General features: G+C 38.4%; 2 protein-coding genes across 3 annotated transcripts; one reads left to right on the forward strand and one right to left on the reverse strand.

The window, feature by feature from the left end:
- Positions 1-321: 321 nt before the first annotated feature.
- On the reverse strand, positions 322-1,360 carry LOC116722232 (apolipoprotein D-like). 2 transcript variants are annotated; one of them, XM_032566437.1, is made up of 5 exons: positions 1,326-1,360; positions 1,096-1,228; positions 900-1,021; positions 743-828; positions 322-635 (listed from the first exon to the last, which is right to left on the reverse strand). In XM_032566437.1, the coding sequence occupies exons 2-5, from the start codon at positions 1,213-1,215 to the stop codon at positions 394-396; spliced, it is 570 nt and encodes a 189-aa protein (XP_032422328.1). In that variant the 5' UTR covers positions 1,216-1,228; positions 1,326-1,360; the 3' UTR covers positions 322-393. The 2 variants fall into 2 exon arrangements, with proteins under 2 accessions (XP_032422328.1, XP_032422329.1); XM_032566438.1 differs by lacking the exon at positions 1,326-1,360 and having other exon boundaries at positions 1,096-1,318.
- Positions 1,361-8,090: 6,730 nt separating this feature from the next.
- Positions 8,091-17,596, forward strand: samd7 (sterile alpha motif domain containing 7). Its single transcript, XM_032564891.1, is given in 10 exon segments — positions 8,091-8,359; positions 12,662-12,798; positions 12,968-13,091; positions 14,066-14,190; positions 14,285-14,366; positions 15,221-15,515; positions 15,517-15,898; positions 15,984-16,099; positions 16,738-16,848; positions 17,360-17,596. Coding segments are annotated over 9 exon segments (1,575 nt in total). The 5' UTR covers positions 8,091-8,359; positions 12,662-12,695.
- Positions 17,597-17,805: the final 209 nt, after the last annotated feature.

Consider the following 17,805-nt stretch of genomic DNA (forward strand, 5'->3'; position numbering starts at 1 on the left):
TAGCTTTGTAAAGAAGAACTGGATATAAAGATTTTGATTCATCATCTGTTTTATCCACACAGAGTTTAATATGCAGTTCTGCGAAAAGTATTTGCAACCTTACAAATTTTTTTTCTGTTTTTGGTGAAAATAATGCCTCAGATATTTTTCAATGTCAGGGAAAAATAACCAGAGTAAATACAAAACATTTCCATGTACGATTTTTAGTTGGCAAAGCTCAACATTAATTGTAGTTAACCTTTTATGTACTGAAGCAACATTTTCAATTATAAAACATAAGCCTCAAAAAATGTAGAACACCACTGAAACCACATTGTTTGTTTTGGACATGCAAGTTTATTAAATTAAGCTCAAATAAAGATTCTGCATCAATACAAACGCCACAATCTCATTCTACTGGTTCATGGCGCTACAGTAATCTGCGTCCTGGTTGGTGACCAGCAGCTTGTCCACACTGACTCCGATGGACAACAGGACGCCGTGCAGCTCCTCCAGCGTCTGGTCGGCCAGAGTGGGCTGCCTGCTCAGGATCCACACGAAGTCGGCGTGGAGCTCGCTGAGGTCGGTGCAGCTGTAGACCAGAGCGTAGTTGTCGTAGTCTGTGGACAGGACCCAGTAAGGAGCAGGAGGAGAGTCTGGAGGAGCAAAGAGACACAGCAGGCTGTGAGTAAACCTCCACCGCAGCTGGATTAAACACACAACTAGATTAAAATGAGCGTGGAAACCAAACGAGGGTCTGTACCCTCGAAGAAGTAGACCAGCAGCTTGGCAGGCTCAGTGGGGTCGGGTTTGGCGGTGCCGGTGATTACATCAATGGTCCCATTTGCACTGAAATCAAATAAAATCTTAAATCGGTGTTTATAAATACATCTGATCAAGTGAGAGTGAGTAAATCTCACAGCAGCTCCCTGTTGACGACTCCGACAACTCCAGGACTCTGCAGGCTGTAGGTGGCGGTGCTGCACTGGCCGCTCTGGAACGTGTGGGGCATCCTCTGGATTTCATGCCATTTACCAAGATACTGCAAAACAAGCAGATTCACAGTCAACACAAAGCCACATCCTGTTCTGCTGCTTCATCTAAAGGATTTCTCACCCTTGCAGCATCAAACTTCTGCTGAACAGCAGCGCTGGGGCATCTGCCAGGCATGATGACCTGAGAGTTGGCCGCCAGAACGGACAGCAGAGTGAAGGAAAACATCTGGAGGAACTTCATCTTTCTACAAAACCTTAAAGAAGTAGAAAAGATTCTGAATTTTACCTAAATTTACACAAAAGGAGAATCCCCAGAGTAAAATCCCGGCGTAGATCCCTGTTGTTTCCTACCTGTTCTACTGGGTAGTTGTGACGTTCAGCGTTGTGCTGCTGTATTTATAGTGGAGGTCGACTGCTGACCCCAGATCTGACCTGCATGTCACGTTTTTGTTTTATAAAGGTGTGAGATTTTTGGCATCTGTTCATGTCAAGATAGACGGAATTGTCACCAAACAGACCTTGGCTGCTGAACAAATATGTTTTCAATACTTTAGGTAACTGTATAGATTACAAAAATTATCTCTGAGGCTCCCTGTGTGACAGCGGTGTATTATGTAGTAGTTTTTACAGCCCTTTTATTACCTTCGTTAATTTTTTCCTTCTTTTTTTCTTGTTTTTATCCAATAAAAATATACATTTATCTAAGTGCATTTAATATGAGTAGGCAGATGAACCTGAACCTGGACCGTTTCCATATTGGCAAATCTTTCATGTCCAATTAGAATAAGAATTATCAACAAAAAAAAAAGCTAAATTAAATGGCAACAAGATACGTTTTAGTTGTTTTACAGAGTCAAGCAGCTGCTGGGAGGAAGGATCTCCTACAAGGCTACTTTGTGCACCTCGGACACAGCAGTCTGTCACAGAAAAAGCTCTGCAGTCAACAACAGAACCGAATAGTTTTTTTATATCATTTTGTTATATTAAAAGCATTTGAAAGCATAGTTACAGGTTACAGTGCTTTTTTGTTTTTTCATGTTTTATTCTGAAATTTTTAGCCAAATATTTAGCTGCATGGGTTTTGTGATTTACTGATATCTAAAAAGAAAACTACCCGGTTGCCATGATATCACAATAATCATGATCCCAAACAAGATTTCCCCCTTAAGGCGTGAAAGACACAAGGCTTTCGAAATTAGAGGGATTACAGCTCAGGAACAGGCCATCATGTGACAGAGGCAGAAAATGCAGTTCATCCGGACAATGGACTGTTGCTGTAGTTAGAAGATGGACGTTGTCTCCTCTTACCCAAGAGAATTTATAGCTGTAGCTGTTTGTTGAGGTTAAACCGGCTCTGATCCCTTCGCCTCACCGTGACTCCATAATGCTGGGTGCAAACAACACGGACAGGAATCCCTTATAAAAAGCTTACACCTGAGAGATTCTTAAATTAGCGGTTTAGATGTCCTAAAGCCCCTGTTCTCCTAATTCCTAAGTCCGTTATTTGTAGTTTCCGCTCTGCTTTTTCAGTAAAAATCCACTTGACTTCTGAACGCCCACATTCAGGCGCATCTCAGTAAATTATGTTATGATAAAGTTGATGTATTTTAGTAATTCAGCTCAAAAAGTGAAACTCATATGTCATGTAGAGAGTTCAAACATTTACACTTTATTATTTATTTTTAGTCTAGTTTCTAGTGCAAATATTTATTACACTTAAAATAAGACAAAACTAACTTACAAGTAACTTTTAAGCAAGGTATATGAGATTGATTAAACTAAATCATTCTTTAGTATTGATGAAAAAGTATTTTTCATTGGTAGATAAAATCACTTATGATAATATTTTCATGTTATAGGAGAAATAATCTGCCAAAGGAACTTATCAATATTAAGGAATTATTTACTTAAAACAAGCTCCTATAAATTACTGATAAGTTACTTTTGAGTTAGTTTTGTTGTATTTAAGAATACTAAAATATTTGCACTATCAATCAATCAATCAAATTTTATTTGTACAGCACATTTTGGCAGCAAGGCATTTCAAGGTGCTTTACATCATAACAAACACAAAAACACAAAGTTATGGAACGTTGAATCAACAATCAAAACATTACATTAAGTCCAGTTCCATCATTAAATTTATAATTGATTACGTTTCAAATACAACTCTAAACAGGTGGGTTTTTAGTCGAGATTTAAAGGAAGTCAGTGTTTTGGCTGTTTTACAGTTTTCTGGAAGTTTGTTCCAGATTTGTGGTGCATAGAAGCTGAATGTTGCTTCTACTCGTTTGGTTCTGGTTCTGGGGATGCAGAGCAGTCCAGAACCAGGAGACCTGAGAGGTCTGGAAGGTTGCTATGACAACAGCAGATCTTTAATGTATTATGGTGCTAAACCGTTCAGTGATTTATAAACTAGAACACTAGAAACTAGATAAAAATACTTGGCAAGATTTTGTGTTTTTGCAATTTTGGTGAATACATTACAGGTGATGAAAACAAATACATTTCAGTTTCCTCCAAAATTGTGTTATCACAGCTTCATATTTACAAAATAAAATGTGGAGTTTTTCAGCTAATTACACCAGTTTCTCCCACAGCTGTACCACATTTAACCTGATTGACTAATCAGGCTCGCTGTCATTGCCTTGGTATAAAAGCAGCTCACTGGTTTCCTTTATCAATGCTACTCAAGATCCAGTGGTTTCTTTTTATCGTAAGTTTTCTCCTTTTGTTAAAGCACTCCTCTTCTAACACAGTTGAGTCCTTTTCTACCACAATCCATAACAGAGACTGGGCTAAAAATAGGAATACCAAGGTGAGAGTCACATTTACCCAAAGGTTTACTTATGAGAAACAAAATGAAATTGCCTAGTCAAAGTCTTGAATCTGATTTAGATATACTGTGGCAAACAGGTCATTTATGCTGGAAGAAAAACGTTCCAATATGGTTCAGTTAACACAATTCTGCAGAAAAAATTAGGCCAAGATTCTTCCACAGAGACGTTAAAGACCTATCGTAAATCAGAGATGGCTAAGTCTAATCATAAAATGCTACTTTCCTCAACTTTTAGATGCATCCCTGCTTCAAACACGCCTGAATCAAATGATTGAATTCTCTGCAGGAGTCTGGTAACAATTCATTTAACTAACCGGAATTAGAATTCCTTTTATTGTTATTGTGCAAGAAAGAAAGCACAATGAAATTTAAAATGTATGTCAAATAATTGAATTAAATAAGTATATCTCAAATATAACAATATAGCAGAAACACAGAAACGAATGTGATGGAGTAAGGATAGCTGGACTGGACCACCTCTGTCCTAAATGGTTTAGTGTTGGATTAGAAAATTAAATCTTATGCACCTGGTTATTGTTAAAAATAGTTTGATCTCAAAACTTTGAGAGAGATTAAAGAGCAAAGACAGGTCGCCAGGGCAACACAGAGACACACACACACACACATGTTTGCGCAGCTATCTTTGCGGGGACTTTCCATTGACTTCCATTCATTTCTACAACCTAAACCTTACCCTTATCCTAACCCTAACCATTACATACCTAACCCTAACCAAAACTCAATTCACACCTTAATCCTAAATCTGACCCCTGACCCAAAAACAGCATTTCCCCCTGTGGGGACCAGGCTTCAGTCCCCACAAGGAGCAGTGGGTCCCCACAACGTAGTATATGTCAGGAAAATGGTCCCTACAAGGTATTAGAAACAAACGCGCGCACACACACACACAAGGGACAAACAACCATGTATCCACACACAAGGGCAACTCAGATTAACCAATTAACCTAACAGCATGTTTTCAGACTAGGAGGAACCCAGAGTACTTGGAAAGACCCAAGAAATCCCAAAACCTTAAAGGTAACAAATCGAACAGGGAAGCACTGACTTCTTCCTCCTGGATGTTTCTATTCCAGGATGGATAACTAGTTCCTCCAGCAAATTTAAAATCTGCCTTTGGTTGTCCTACTGGTGACACCTGCCAAGACTAGAGTCTCCCCAGAAGATGGAGCCCTTCCCCCTGCCTCAATGGCCCAGCAGCCTTACTGAGTAAACTCAACTAGCTGCTTGCTTGTATCTTCTTCTTTCACCTATATTCCATACTTTAAGATCATCTCACTATTTCTGGGGTCCAAGAAAGCAAAATGCCAGAACTTCAGAAACTGACAGCCACTCCAAAATATTGACTTTGTTGTCCATGAGAAATTTTGTAGTCACTTTTTTTTATGATGCTATTTATTTTGTGAATTGTGCCTGTATCTTCTTCAAATCAAAAATGGAGTCAAACGTTTGTGCAGAAAAAGTTTTCGTTTGTGCCGCTATAATTTTAAAGTTATAAAGAAATGTTTCCAGAGGTCATGAAAGGTCAACCAGCCCCCACACCTTCTTCAAATCGGACAAAATCAAATCCACTCAACTACGTTTGTGCTGCAAAATGTTTTTGTTTGAGCTGCTTTGGCCTTGAAGATATTAATGACATTTTAAAGGTCATTTTATTTTGTAAAAGTGGGGGAGTTGGTTGACCTTTTGATCTTTAAACTTTCATTAATATTTTCAAAGCCAAAGCAGCACAAACAAAAATTTTGCTGCACAAACTCAGACAAGTTTATTGACATCATTTTTGTCTGATTTGAAGAAGGTGGGAGGCAGTGGGTTTGGTTGACCTTTCACGACCTCTGGAAACATTTCTTAATATCTTTAAAATGATAGATGCACAAACAAAACATTTTAGCTGCACAAATGTTTGACATCATTTTTGTCTGATGTGAAGAAGGTGGGGGAACCAGTTGCAGAAAACCTCACCATACCATGATGCTGCCACTGCCATGCTTCCCAGTTGGGATGGTGTCTTCAGGTTTGTAAGTTTTCCACTTTTTACTCCAAACACAAACATTGTCCTTTTTCCAAACACTTCATTTATGGCTTTTATCAAATTAAGGAACATAACTCCAAAAGTTTATTCTTTTTTTTCAGAGTGCATTTGCAAATTACAATCTGGTTCTTTATTTAGTAATCACTGATTTTTCCATAATGTCATAAAGAGAAGCAGTGCAAATATGTGGCTCCATCTAACTCGAAGGTTGATTAACCTATCGAAGCTTACAAAGTCATGACATCATCATCATTTAGGCTTTCCTAAATTGTTTGAAATCATAATAATCTTAGATCATGTAAACTTCTATATTTGAAGAAGTTAATAAAAAATTATCTAAAAGAATATTTCTCCTTATTCCAGTTAGCTAAAAGAAATAATTTAGGTATTCTTAACAGACCCAAAACATGAAATCAAAGAAACTCGTCATCTTTTGAGTCAGTCATCTATCACCACGTTGCTCTTTGGGGATTAAACTGTTGTTGCTAAGATACCATTGTAATCTTGTAACTTGCTGTACATTTAACTGAAGAAATGTAAATGAGTTTACTTTTCTTAAAAATCTGATTTTGAATTGTTTCTTTGTTAAACATCAGATTATACCGTTGAATTTAGTGCTGTGATGATTAATAGATCTGCCTTATGTGGTTTATTGTCTTATTATTTTTTTAGCAAAACAAAAACTTTTGAAAACAGTCAATTTCACTGACTGAAAGTACAGAGATAAATTACTTGGGCTTTTTTCCAAAAGCCTAGAGTTACAAAAAAAGTCTGGCACATTAATAAAGACATAAGGGTAAAACAAATTATTCATTGTTTTTATGCCAATTCCAAAGCAAACACCACTTTACACCAAAAGTACAAAATAAGTTGTAATAAAGCATTTTCTCTCTAAGCTCTTATGTTTTTGCATTTCTGCCACGTTTCAGATCATAAAGCTAATTTTAAGATCTGACCAAGATACCCAGAGTAAATACAAAGTGCTGTTTCCTCATTAGGATTTTATTTTTTTTTTTTGAGGGAATAAACTTTCCAAATCAGTCTGGTCTTGTATGAGGAAGTAATTGACAACTAACATAATAAAGTCTTTGAGTGTTTTATGTCATTGTAGAGGAATTTTGTGCAACTCTTCTCTGCAGAATTGTGCAATTCAGCCAAATTGGAGGGTTTTTAAATATAAACAACCTTTTGATCAAGCAGATTTGGGTCTGGACTTTGAGAAGTCAACATTAATTTTTGACTCATTAATAGGTGGATTTGTTGGTGTGCTTTGAATTTGTGTATTGCTGAGCTGGAGAACCCAACAGGGCTTGCTTAATTCTGATGCTGATTGCATAAAAATCCTAATTTAGGATTTTTTCTGGTTGAGAATATACGTTCCATTGAGATATTGCACCCTACTTCATGTTGTCAGACAGGTTCTACAGTAATTTCCTGATGCTACACACCTCCCTGTAATTAGATGTTTGATTTAAAGTATTCTGAAATATGTTCTGGAAGGTTAAAATAATTGAAAATCTATTTGTGCAACATTGTTGTACCAATAACAATAATATAACTTTTGATCAAATAGTGCATTCATTCTTAAAGGAGGCTCCATTGCCTGCAGATTGAACAGAGGGGATTCAGATTCAACCCCATGTTGCACCCTCTATCCCACCCCTCCATATTGTTTCTGTTGTTTGGCTAATTTTCTTTGCTGCCCACCAACTGTGAACAACTAGCTCCTCACTAGGCATTAAAGAAAACATCATTCAAAGTGCAGACCCCTTCTTTAAGCTTGGTTAGCACAAACTGTCAGATTAGGAGGTCTGAGAGGATGATCCAGCCAACATTCAGTCGGATTTCTGACAAATTACCACCAAGCATGTTTGGGTCAGCTCTTTTGCACCCTGGGGAGCACAATACTCCTGACACCCAAACTAGACATGTGTAAAAAATAAAAAAAACAGAGATTACAAGACTGATCAGTGGAGCTGTTGCAGTCTACAAACAGCAGCGTTCAGTTTCTCTGCATGGTGCCACTAAGCAGCGAAGGAGGGGGCTGGCCATTTTGCCACTGGAAAAGGAAGCTAAGCATTTAGGTGTCTTAACTGTGGCCTAAAGTGCTAACACGGGATTAGTGAGGTAAACGTTGAAAGAGGTTTAGCACTCCATCCTTAGGGACCAGTGCAGCTTCAGTAATTACACATCAGTTGCAAGGTGCAGCGGGTGGTTGGATGGGAGATCATAGTGATGTCAGGACAGGGAGGGCTTACCGCAGGAGATAAGGCCAGCTAATGGAGATGAAATGAATCGGTATTTAAAAGGTCTCTCTTAGTTAAGGCACTTTGCTGGCAGCAGATTGTGCTCACTCCGCTGCCCAGTTGGATGCTGAAGGAGAGACAGAGGAGAGACAAGCTCTTATCGGTTTGAAATTACGTTCAGGTCGTATTTTTGTTTTTTCTTTTCACCTGAATTGCAGCAACAACACCTGCAAGCTCTGCCAAGGTAAAGGTAAGTCACTAAAAATGTTTTTTTTTCATTGCACAGGTTTTCTTTCAGTTTTTTTTACTCTTTTACTGCAACATATGCTACATAAACATAACCTCATGGGTTCATAAAATTTACCAAGCACCGAACAAGAAATGTATTTTTTTCTTTTTGTTAAAATTCCATGTGAGAAGCTAGATTGCATCAGCAAGAAGCTTTATACAACCAACTAATACTGTTGTAATTATTCTATTAATACGTACTAAAAAGCCTCAGTTAATCAAATACAGTAATTAGTTCAGCTTCTTCACATGGCGTCAGTAATAATCTGAAGGAAAAAGAAATAAAACAGGTTAAGCTAGCATTTTATTATGGGAAATTGTTTCTGACGATGATATTCACGATGCACAAAAGTCTCAAGAAATGCAATCTGCTTCATGCAACTGCCAGAATGTGCATGGCTCCAACCTGTGTGTGTTGGGGGATTAGGAAGGACTAGACATCGCTTCTGTCTTGTCTGATATGACCTCCTCAGGACTCTATCTAAGTTGTCAGCAATTTTTCTCTTTAATTCATTCTTGTAATGAGATTAACCAGGCAACTGCAAATCCGAGGAGTCCAATCCCCGGATTTGGCAGCTGTGGTGTGGCCTCTGCTCGCTGAAGGAAATACGGCAGAGGTGGTTGTTTTTATTTTTCTATGCAGCTCATCTTTCGTGACAGTTTCACTCGCACAAAACAACAAGATGGTTAAAATGTGCATGTAAGATTTGCTTACCTAAGGAAAGTGAGCTGAGGAGGTGAGCTGAAGTTCAAAGGTTCACTGGAGAATTCAAACAGCGATATGTGTTTGCCTGTAATGTATTGTGTTTGCATTTCAGTCAGTATATCCAATTTTTAAAAAGTATAGAGAGGAAAACTGATGAAAAAATGCCAATAAAACAACTCTCATTGAACTTTGCTTCCTCTCTTAGCTTTTGCTTTTATAATAATTAATTTTCTGAAGCTTATGCTTGTGTTTTACTGTAGCTACAATTGTTGGGTTGGTTCTTTTACACATATTTGGGTTATTGTGCCGGAACAATTTTGTTCTCTTAGGATAAAATTAATCTTTTATTTGCTACGTAAGGTTACATATGTTCAACATTTACTCTTTTAACCCAAAGATTTGCTCATAAAGTTAATAGGGACGGTCAGTATTAGAAAAATCACTTGATCACTAAAGCTAATGCTAGCTGTATTAACTACTAGTTAATACAGCTAGCATTAGCATTTACATGTTGACCAAAGGATTGTTCATAAGGTCAATATAAAAATGAAGTATTAGGAATGATCAAAAATTAGCTTTGATTTTATGCAGCAGTTATTCTCTTATGTTAACATCAGCTTTTTTTAGCGCCAATCTATGCTAGCACTAGTTCAACATTTAAACTTTGACCAAAAAATTGCTCAGTCAAAGTAAAATGAACAACTTAAATTAAAAATATGTTTATTAATCTTATGCAGCATTGATGTAGTCATTTCAGAGGATTCATTTTCAGCTAACATTAACCTTTTAGTTCCAAAAGTAGTTTGTGGCTCTACAACCATTGATGTTAGCAACGCTACAAACGTTGGACCACTTTTTTTATTAAAGAGTAATCTAACAAGTTGCTATTTCAAATCCAGTAGTCAGACTACAGTTACTTATCAAAATTACTTTGCGTTACTATTTTATTTTGTAATTAAATTTTATTTCCTCTAGTAACCGCCGTTTCTATGCGACAGTTATCAGCAGCGACAGAAACATAAACAATGGAGGGAAGGGGGAGATGCGCATTTTGTTGCTGGAAAAACAGGAAGTATTTTGAGTTTCGCTCGCCAAGTCCGATTATTATAAGCAGCTTTGGGCTTGTTTTTTTCTAAAGTCGCTTGCAGATTTATTGAGTCGCGGGTTGCGCTTTTTGGGCTTGGAAATAAGCAGAGACATAAACCCCAGAATTTGTCTGACATCCAGTTAGTTTTAGTCAGACTCTCCCTGTACATCATTTTCCAGATGATCCGTCCCGCTGTGTCTTTGTTAATGTTAAGCTAATATATTATCTGTGAATGACGTCGAGCTTCGCGTTGCGCTTCAGAAAACTGCAAACATCGAGACTAATACGAACAGCGCAATAAACGTGAAAACAACCACGAATGCGTTGTTGTTAGCAGCTGCTGAAAGTAACTAAAGAAGTTACTTTTAATGTAACTTAGTTACTTTCCAAATCAAGTAATCAGTAATTTAACCAAGTTACTTTTTCAAGGAATAATCAGTAATCCGATTAAAGTTATGCCATCACTGGTCATGGGTTCAATCCCCATACTGGCCAATTGAAACATAAAGGCTTTCAGAAAATCAACACTTCAAAATAAAAAAGACTGGAAAATAAAATCAACATAAAAAAAGGCTGGAAAATAAAATCAACATAAAAAAGGCTGGAAAATAAAATCAACATAAAAAAAGGCTGGAAAATATACCTTTGAGCATGTTGATTTTGAAAAACATTAGAATATGAGCACTTTTCAAGATCATGTAAGTTTTTCTTAAAATTAATGAAAACTCATTGTTATGTTTGTTAGCTCAGGTGGTCAGAGTGTGGAAACAGGAAACATAAAGTCCTTTATAGCTTTTTTTCTATTCAAAACAAACTGAACAACTTTTCACCATTAGAAATTTAGATTTTTTAGACTCTTTCTCTACACATTTCACAAATCTTAAATACTGTGTGTAAACCTTGGGGATTTCAGTTTCCACACCCGTTTTAGGAATAAAACTTTTTTTTTTAAATCCTTTCCATTGATTTGCTGATGTTAGTGGTTGTGACACGGATAAGGAAGGCGCTAGATGTGGCATGTGTTTGCGCCACATAGCTCCACATAAACCGATTGCTTCCCCAGATTTATCCCCAAGGTGTTTTTGGGACATCCTGGGAGCTAATGGAGACTAATAGGCTTAGCACTTAGAGGTGTATTGTCCGGGATGCTTACTGGCAAGGTTTGCTAAGGGTAAAACTCTAAACGTGCGGATTACCTCTAACACATCCCTTTAAAGTGCTGTATAGCCAGGACTTAGCTAATAGGATCCTGGGGGTTGCAGGGGCCTGGGAAGGTGGGGACGGGGGAGTGGGACGGGCCAGGAAGGTCAGCAGATGTAGGCAGCAGACTGTTGCAGGACTAACAGAGGGATTACAGCCCTCAGATTACACGGCTTTCAGAGGGAACTTGAGGGACTGTGGATAACGCATGATGCCTTGGGGCATTTTTTCATGGCAGCATTTGTCTGGAAGGAACTGGACATCAAAATAAAAGTGCACAGTTAACACTGAAAAACATAAATCATGGCCAACTTTAATCAGCCTAAGAGGATTCATTTAAAGGGGTGGCCAGAGACATTCATGTTTGCAGCTGCAGGTTGTCCCTTAATTAGCAGAACTGGATTACTGAGTCATTTACAGTATCATATTTTGTAATGGGATTTGGGAAATACGGGGAGGCTAATTTATTTTTTCCAAGCTGCAAATTAATGCTTGTCTCAGTGTGTGCTAGACTTGAATCGCGACTAAATGTCCTTACAAGGATAGAAAAAGAAGACAAAATCATCAGCAAAAGAGCAAATTTGCTGGCCTTTGCACAGGGAGAGGATTTGGATTTACAGATTAATTTTGTGATGAAGGTTACAGCCAAGGTGGATTTAAGATTGTTATTAGTTGAGTTTGAAAGGTGAGATTAAGGGTGAGAGGTTAATGTGGTGGATGACATCTCCAAGGGGAGCTCTAGAAAAGATCAAATTTAATGTAAGGAAACGTGTATATATATATATATATATATATATATATATATAGTTTTTGAAACATAAATAACACTGAGGTTGTTTGTTTATTTTCAGAAAAGATGAGAGAAGTCAAGGTTTCATGTTCAATTTTGTCACAGAACTTAGTAACTGCAGCAAACACGATTCAGATATTTGCTTTCATTGTTATTAAATGTTACCTTTTATTCATTTTGATAACAAACATTAGAAATTATTATTTAATAAAGTATTAAATGATTATCTAAGTTTCTATTAATTTCGATGCACGCCCCCTGTAAAAAAAAAAGATATCTGCTGCCCTCTAGCGACAAAAAGAAGATACTACAAGTTAAGCGATTGGGAAATCCAAGCAAGGAAAATGTACTCAATAAAATCCAAACTCAAAACATTTTAAAATAATTACTAATGAGTTCAACTTCATATGTTAAGGCACCAAATCATATTATATTAGGCCTAATATCTGAGAAAATCCTGTTAAATTCTGTTTATGAGCAGGATTCCTGTGGCGGTTGACGGTGGTGTGTTTGTGATGACCCCCCGGGAGCAGCTGAGGAAGATGACGGCGCTGGGCGAACAGGGGACTCTGGATGAGAAGCACTGGTACCGGCTGGTCAACGGCATGTCAGCTGGAGGTGAGGATCCAGCTCTTCATCCAAATCCAGCTTTTAGACTCAATATGTGGTGAATTTGGCAGATAGCGCCTGGAAGCTGTGGAGCATTTACAGTCAGAGCATGTTACAGTTTCCTGTCCTGTCAGACTGATCTCAATGGCCTGTGCTGCTATTTTCTCTGCTCTTGTAGAACTGAGGCAAAGACAGGAGCTGATAATGAGGAACCAGATGGCCATGGCGCCGCAGATCCTCGCTCAGGGCCAGCAGAGGCTGCAGGGGGTCCCGGCACAGTTCGAACCTCGATTTATGGAGAGGTCTGTGTCTGAATTCACCTACATAATTAAGTCTTCCTGCACCCGAGAGTTTTAAGCAGACATTTTAAACTTCTCGGAAATATCTATCTTAGTACATTTTAATAGTACAAAATTTTCAATTTAGCAGTTTTGTAATTTAAATATCTAATGAAAAATAATTTTATCCATCAGATGAAGGATGCAGATTAATTGAATTTTGAATTTAGAATAAATAGAAAAGTTATCCTACATCAGATATTTATAAAATATGATGTTATATTTGTCTTTGGATGCACTAAACTAATCTAGTTATTTGGACTGAGGGCAGAAATTGCTCTTTGGACTGTAACAATCCAGAATAGATCATGCAAAAAAGTTTAAAATAAGCAACAAAATTCAACATGGAAATGTAAAATAAGCTACAAGAGTGTCAAGAGTCCCTTCCAAAAATGATCAACAATGGAGAGATAAATCTTTTTCAACCACAAAAATAGCTTTACTGAGGTCCAGTTCATGAATATGTAAGTCTGGGGCCTTGAAGTCCTTTTAGGAAATTAAACTAAGTACTAAAAATGACAATGAGAAAGCACATACATTTTAGAAATGTTGCAAAAGATGGAAAAACAGGATTTGAAATTAAATAAAAGCTAAATGTACATTGGCTGTTTACACTGATTTTGTTAAGAGTTGAGGCTCTTGACCCTAATACAATTTTATTTTGTGGGTCAGAAGCTGGAAAATTTGTGAACTTCTGGTTTAGAGGGTAAAAAAGTGGGAATGACCTATTAGCATAATTTTAAGCACCTCTGAAACCTGAAAACAGGTTAAAATTAAAACAACTTAAAAGATTTTCCAGCACTATGAAACTGACAAAATGTGGAAAATGTGGAAAAAGCTGGAAAAATTAGATTTTCAACCTAGTTTGATTTTTCAACAAGTTGTTCCACTACAAGTTGTAGTGAGCTGCCTGACATCTCATCCTTTGACCTCATCAGGGAGTTGGTTCCTCCCACAGAGATGGTAACATCCGAGGCAAGGCAGATGCACATGGGGCCTCACCTCGGCCCACCTCTTCCGCCTCACGCCAACGTCCTACCTGGCAGAACCTTCCCGGGACCAGGTGAGCAGCAGTCTCCCACCTGAGAGGATATCAACCTTTGGTGTTAGGATTTAACAGGATGTTCTCCATTTTTCCCCATCTTCCTCCTTTTCAGCTGGCTACGGCTTCCTGCCCTCGGAGCCAATGGAAACGGTTGCCCGGCGACAGGAGCTCATACACAAGCAAAACATAGCAAGGTAGAGCATGCAGGACATCATCACCACACTGCGAAAATTCAAAATCTTATCAACTGTGTTTCGGTCTAGTTAGTGCAAATATCTTAGTACACTTGAAATAAGACAAATAACTTACAATTAACATTTTTGGCAAGATATAAAAGCCTGTTTTAAGTAAATGATTTCTTAATATTCATATAAAAAGTACTATAATGCAGAAACACAACATCTTGCCAATTATCTTTGGTATCTTATTACACTTGAAATAAGACAAAACAGACTTACAACTAACTTTTCATCCAGAAATAGGAGCTTGTAAATAATTATGTCATATTGTTATAAGTTAAACAATCTTTCAGTGGACCAAGACATTTTCCCCTTATTACAAGTTAAAATGTTTTGTTCCACTGGCAAATTCTTTCACTTATAACTAGTACTTTTTAAATCAATATTAATTAAGGAATTATTGATTAAAGACAGCTTGTCAACCATGCTGAAAAGTTACTTTGGTTTGTCTTATTTCAAGTGTACCAAAATATCTGCAGTAGAAACCAGATCAGATTTAGTTTCACTGGCAGATTATTTCACTTACAATAAGACATTCTTCCCATGTTCGAAGTGAAATAATGTGACAGTGGTTTTCCATCAATATTGAGGAATTATTGAGTTAAAACAAGCTCTGATATCTTGCTGAAAAGTTACTTGTAAGTTAGTTCTGTATTATTTCAAGTGTAATAAGATATTAGCACTTCAGACTCAATCAAATACATTCAGGAATGATTTTGTGTAGGGGGATCACATCCTGCTAAATTCTCTCAGCAACAGAAAGTTTGTTCCTACATTTCCACCAAATGTTTGTGCTAACTTACCTTCAGGATGGAGATGAATGCCATCCTGCACCAGAAGGAGCTGGAGAACGCTCACCAAAAAGGGCTGATGGGGATGGAGAATCCTATGTCGTACCATTCCAACCCCATGCTCTTCAGAGGCCGCCAGCGCATGCCGGACGGCCACGACGTCTTCGTCCACCGTCCTTCCCTGGATGAGCTGCACTCCAACAGCATACTCATGTCGGCCAGCCCCTACCCACCCATCAGCTCGCTGCACAGGGAGAGAGGGCGGAGAGCTGGGCGGAGGCCCGCCGTCCACAAGAGCACGGAGAACCAGGCAGGCCAACCTGAAGGGCCAAACTGAAGACAAAAGTGTAGAGCAGAGTCCAGAGGCCACATCTGGAGAGGAGAAAGAGCTGGAAGTGAAGGGGGATGTGGGAGAAGAGTGTGGCACGAGTAAAACACACCACCAGACGAAAACAGACTCTGAGCTGGCCACAGGAAGCAGGAAGAGCTACAAAGAGGGAGAGGCCGGGCTGCGTAAAACCTGCGCCGCAGCCCAGGACGGTTGTTCAGATATGACCAACGGGGCTTCCAATGATAAAGAAATACCCGGTCAGTGTTCTGCTTTCCAGGAAAAGTTCATTTACCCTTCCACTGGCGGAGCTCTCACAGGGATGCCTTACGTCTTCCCTGTCCCAGGAAACGGCTTCCTTCCAACTGGTGAGTCTGTAAAAGCAGTATGAGAATTACAGTTTCATTTAAAAGTATGAGATGATTTAATTAACCTGTCCTTTCTGCTTTCCAGGTCCACCAAATCTCTTTCTGAACGGCGAGGAAGTACCAGAGGACATAAGGAAGTGGACGGTGAACGACGTCTACAACTTCATCAGCAGTATACCAACATGTTCAGAATACGCTCAGGTTAGTCATGAGAACCATTTCTATCATGTTTCCTCTCTGTTTCTTTTCTTTGTGCTATAGAGCTGTACTATTACAAAATTATGTTTTTCACATATTTGCTAAAACTCTCATTGTGTTGTGTGAAACAAGTAATCTGTGAAAAAATCGAGCTTTTCCATCTCCTCCCAGTGCTATTCTTCAGATGCCATTGCCATCTGAAGAAATGCAACCCAAAACAACCAATCAGAGCCAGGAGGAAGGTCTTAGTGCTGTCAATCAACCTTGTGTATGCTGCTCAATGAGCTAATGATGGAGAAACAACTTGCCATTCCAGAAAAACTGTTTGGTGGCCATATAAACTAGCTTGAGCATTCATGGCAGACTGCGCTGTAGTGAATCAGATGTGTAGCAGAAAGCAAGGGGAGGGTGTGAGCAGTGTGTACACTAGAGTGATTGACCACACTAAGACCCTCCTTCTGTGGTCCTGTAGATGACATCAGGACCACAACGGGAAAGCAGAGGAGCCTGATCTTTTCACAGATTATCTGTCTCATGTTACACTGTCACGACAAAGTGACAGTTTCAGCAAATATGTAAAAACATTTTTTCTATAAATGTTACAAACTGCAGCTTTAATTCTTCTGAAATTATTTCTCCAGACGTTTAAGGACCACATGATTGATGGAGAAACACTGCCGCTTCTTTCAGAGGAGCACCTCCTGGACACGCTAGGGCTCAAACTAGGACCGGCTCTGAAAATACGATCACAGGTACACAGACCTGAAGTTAAAAGCCAGTGTTTAAAAAACTGGCGATTTTTTGCCACATAAATTACATTGTCATCTACATAACTATAGATAATAAACAACAAAAACTAAACTAGACCCATGAATACAAACATTTCCTGTAAAAGAACACAAAAACATACAAACCAAGAAATTAAGTCAAGAAATGGCTATAAAAAAGTAGCTATTCATTTAAAGATTTCCATATCTGTTAGTTTAAAATAATTGGAACAGTGACATAAATACAGGGTCATCTAGGTACTACACACACTGAGGAGGATTTTAAGGAACATAAAAAAAATCTCATTGCTCACTACAGTAACAAATTAAATCTTGGTTTAAAAATGTGCAACCCATTTTGATGGAGTACTTGTCTCTAAACCAGAACAGCAGAACCTTAAACTTAGAAAATGAGGAAAAGTTAAGCTGATTATTGCCATCATCCTAGGCAGTTTTCTGTATCTAACCTACATCTACTTTGCTTGCATGTCTGCAGGTCTCCAGAAGAATGGGCAGCATGATGTACATGCTGAACCTGCCTCTCTCCGGCGCCGCTCTGCAGGCCGCCTCCGAAAAGCCAGGGGACCGCTCACCAGAAATGGGCTCCCCTGTCAACTGCAACAGCGAGGACATGGTGGCGAGCCCGAGAGACCCAGAGGTCATCAAATCCACTGAACATCTTCATGAGGCGGAAAACAGTTCCCCTCCTTCAGCCAGCAGTGAAATGGCCTGATCTCTGCAGACACCAGGGACAAATATGAACTGAACCAGGTTCAGGCCCAAAGAACTGTTTCTTTTGTTTACATCATGAGTTAGTGTTAACGATGGTATTTTCTGTTCAATATGCCCATACATGTACATAGTAAATATATATATATATTTGCGTTATGAAGTGATACAATATTCTTCTCTTTCAATTTTATACATTATAGTTTTTGATTG

The sequence above is a fragment of the Xiphophorus hellerii genome, chromosome 6 (genome assembly GCF_003331165.1).
Source record: "Xiphophorus hellerii strain 12219 chromosome 6, Xiphophorus_hellerii-4.1, whole genome shotgun sequence".
Taxonomy (NCBI): domain Eukaryota; kingdom Metazoa; phylum Chordata; class Actinopteri; order Cyprinodontiformes; family Poeciliidae; genus Xiphophorus; species Xiphophorus hellerii.

Excerpts from the sequence above, each read along its gene's own strand:
- LOC116722232 (XM_032566437.1), bottom strand. The coding sequence starts at position 1,215 with ATGAAGTTCCTCCAGATGTTTTCCTTCACTCTGCTGTCCGTTCTGGCG. Across the intron at positions 829-899 it reads GTCGTCAACAGGGAGCTGCT|TGCAAATGGGACCATTGATG; the intron begins GTGAGATTTACT and ends ATTTGATTTCAG. Across the intron at positions 636-742 it reads GCTGGTCTACTTCTTCGAGG|ACTCTCCTCCTGCTCCTTAC; the intron begins GTACAGACCCTC and ends TTGCTCCTCCAG.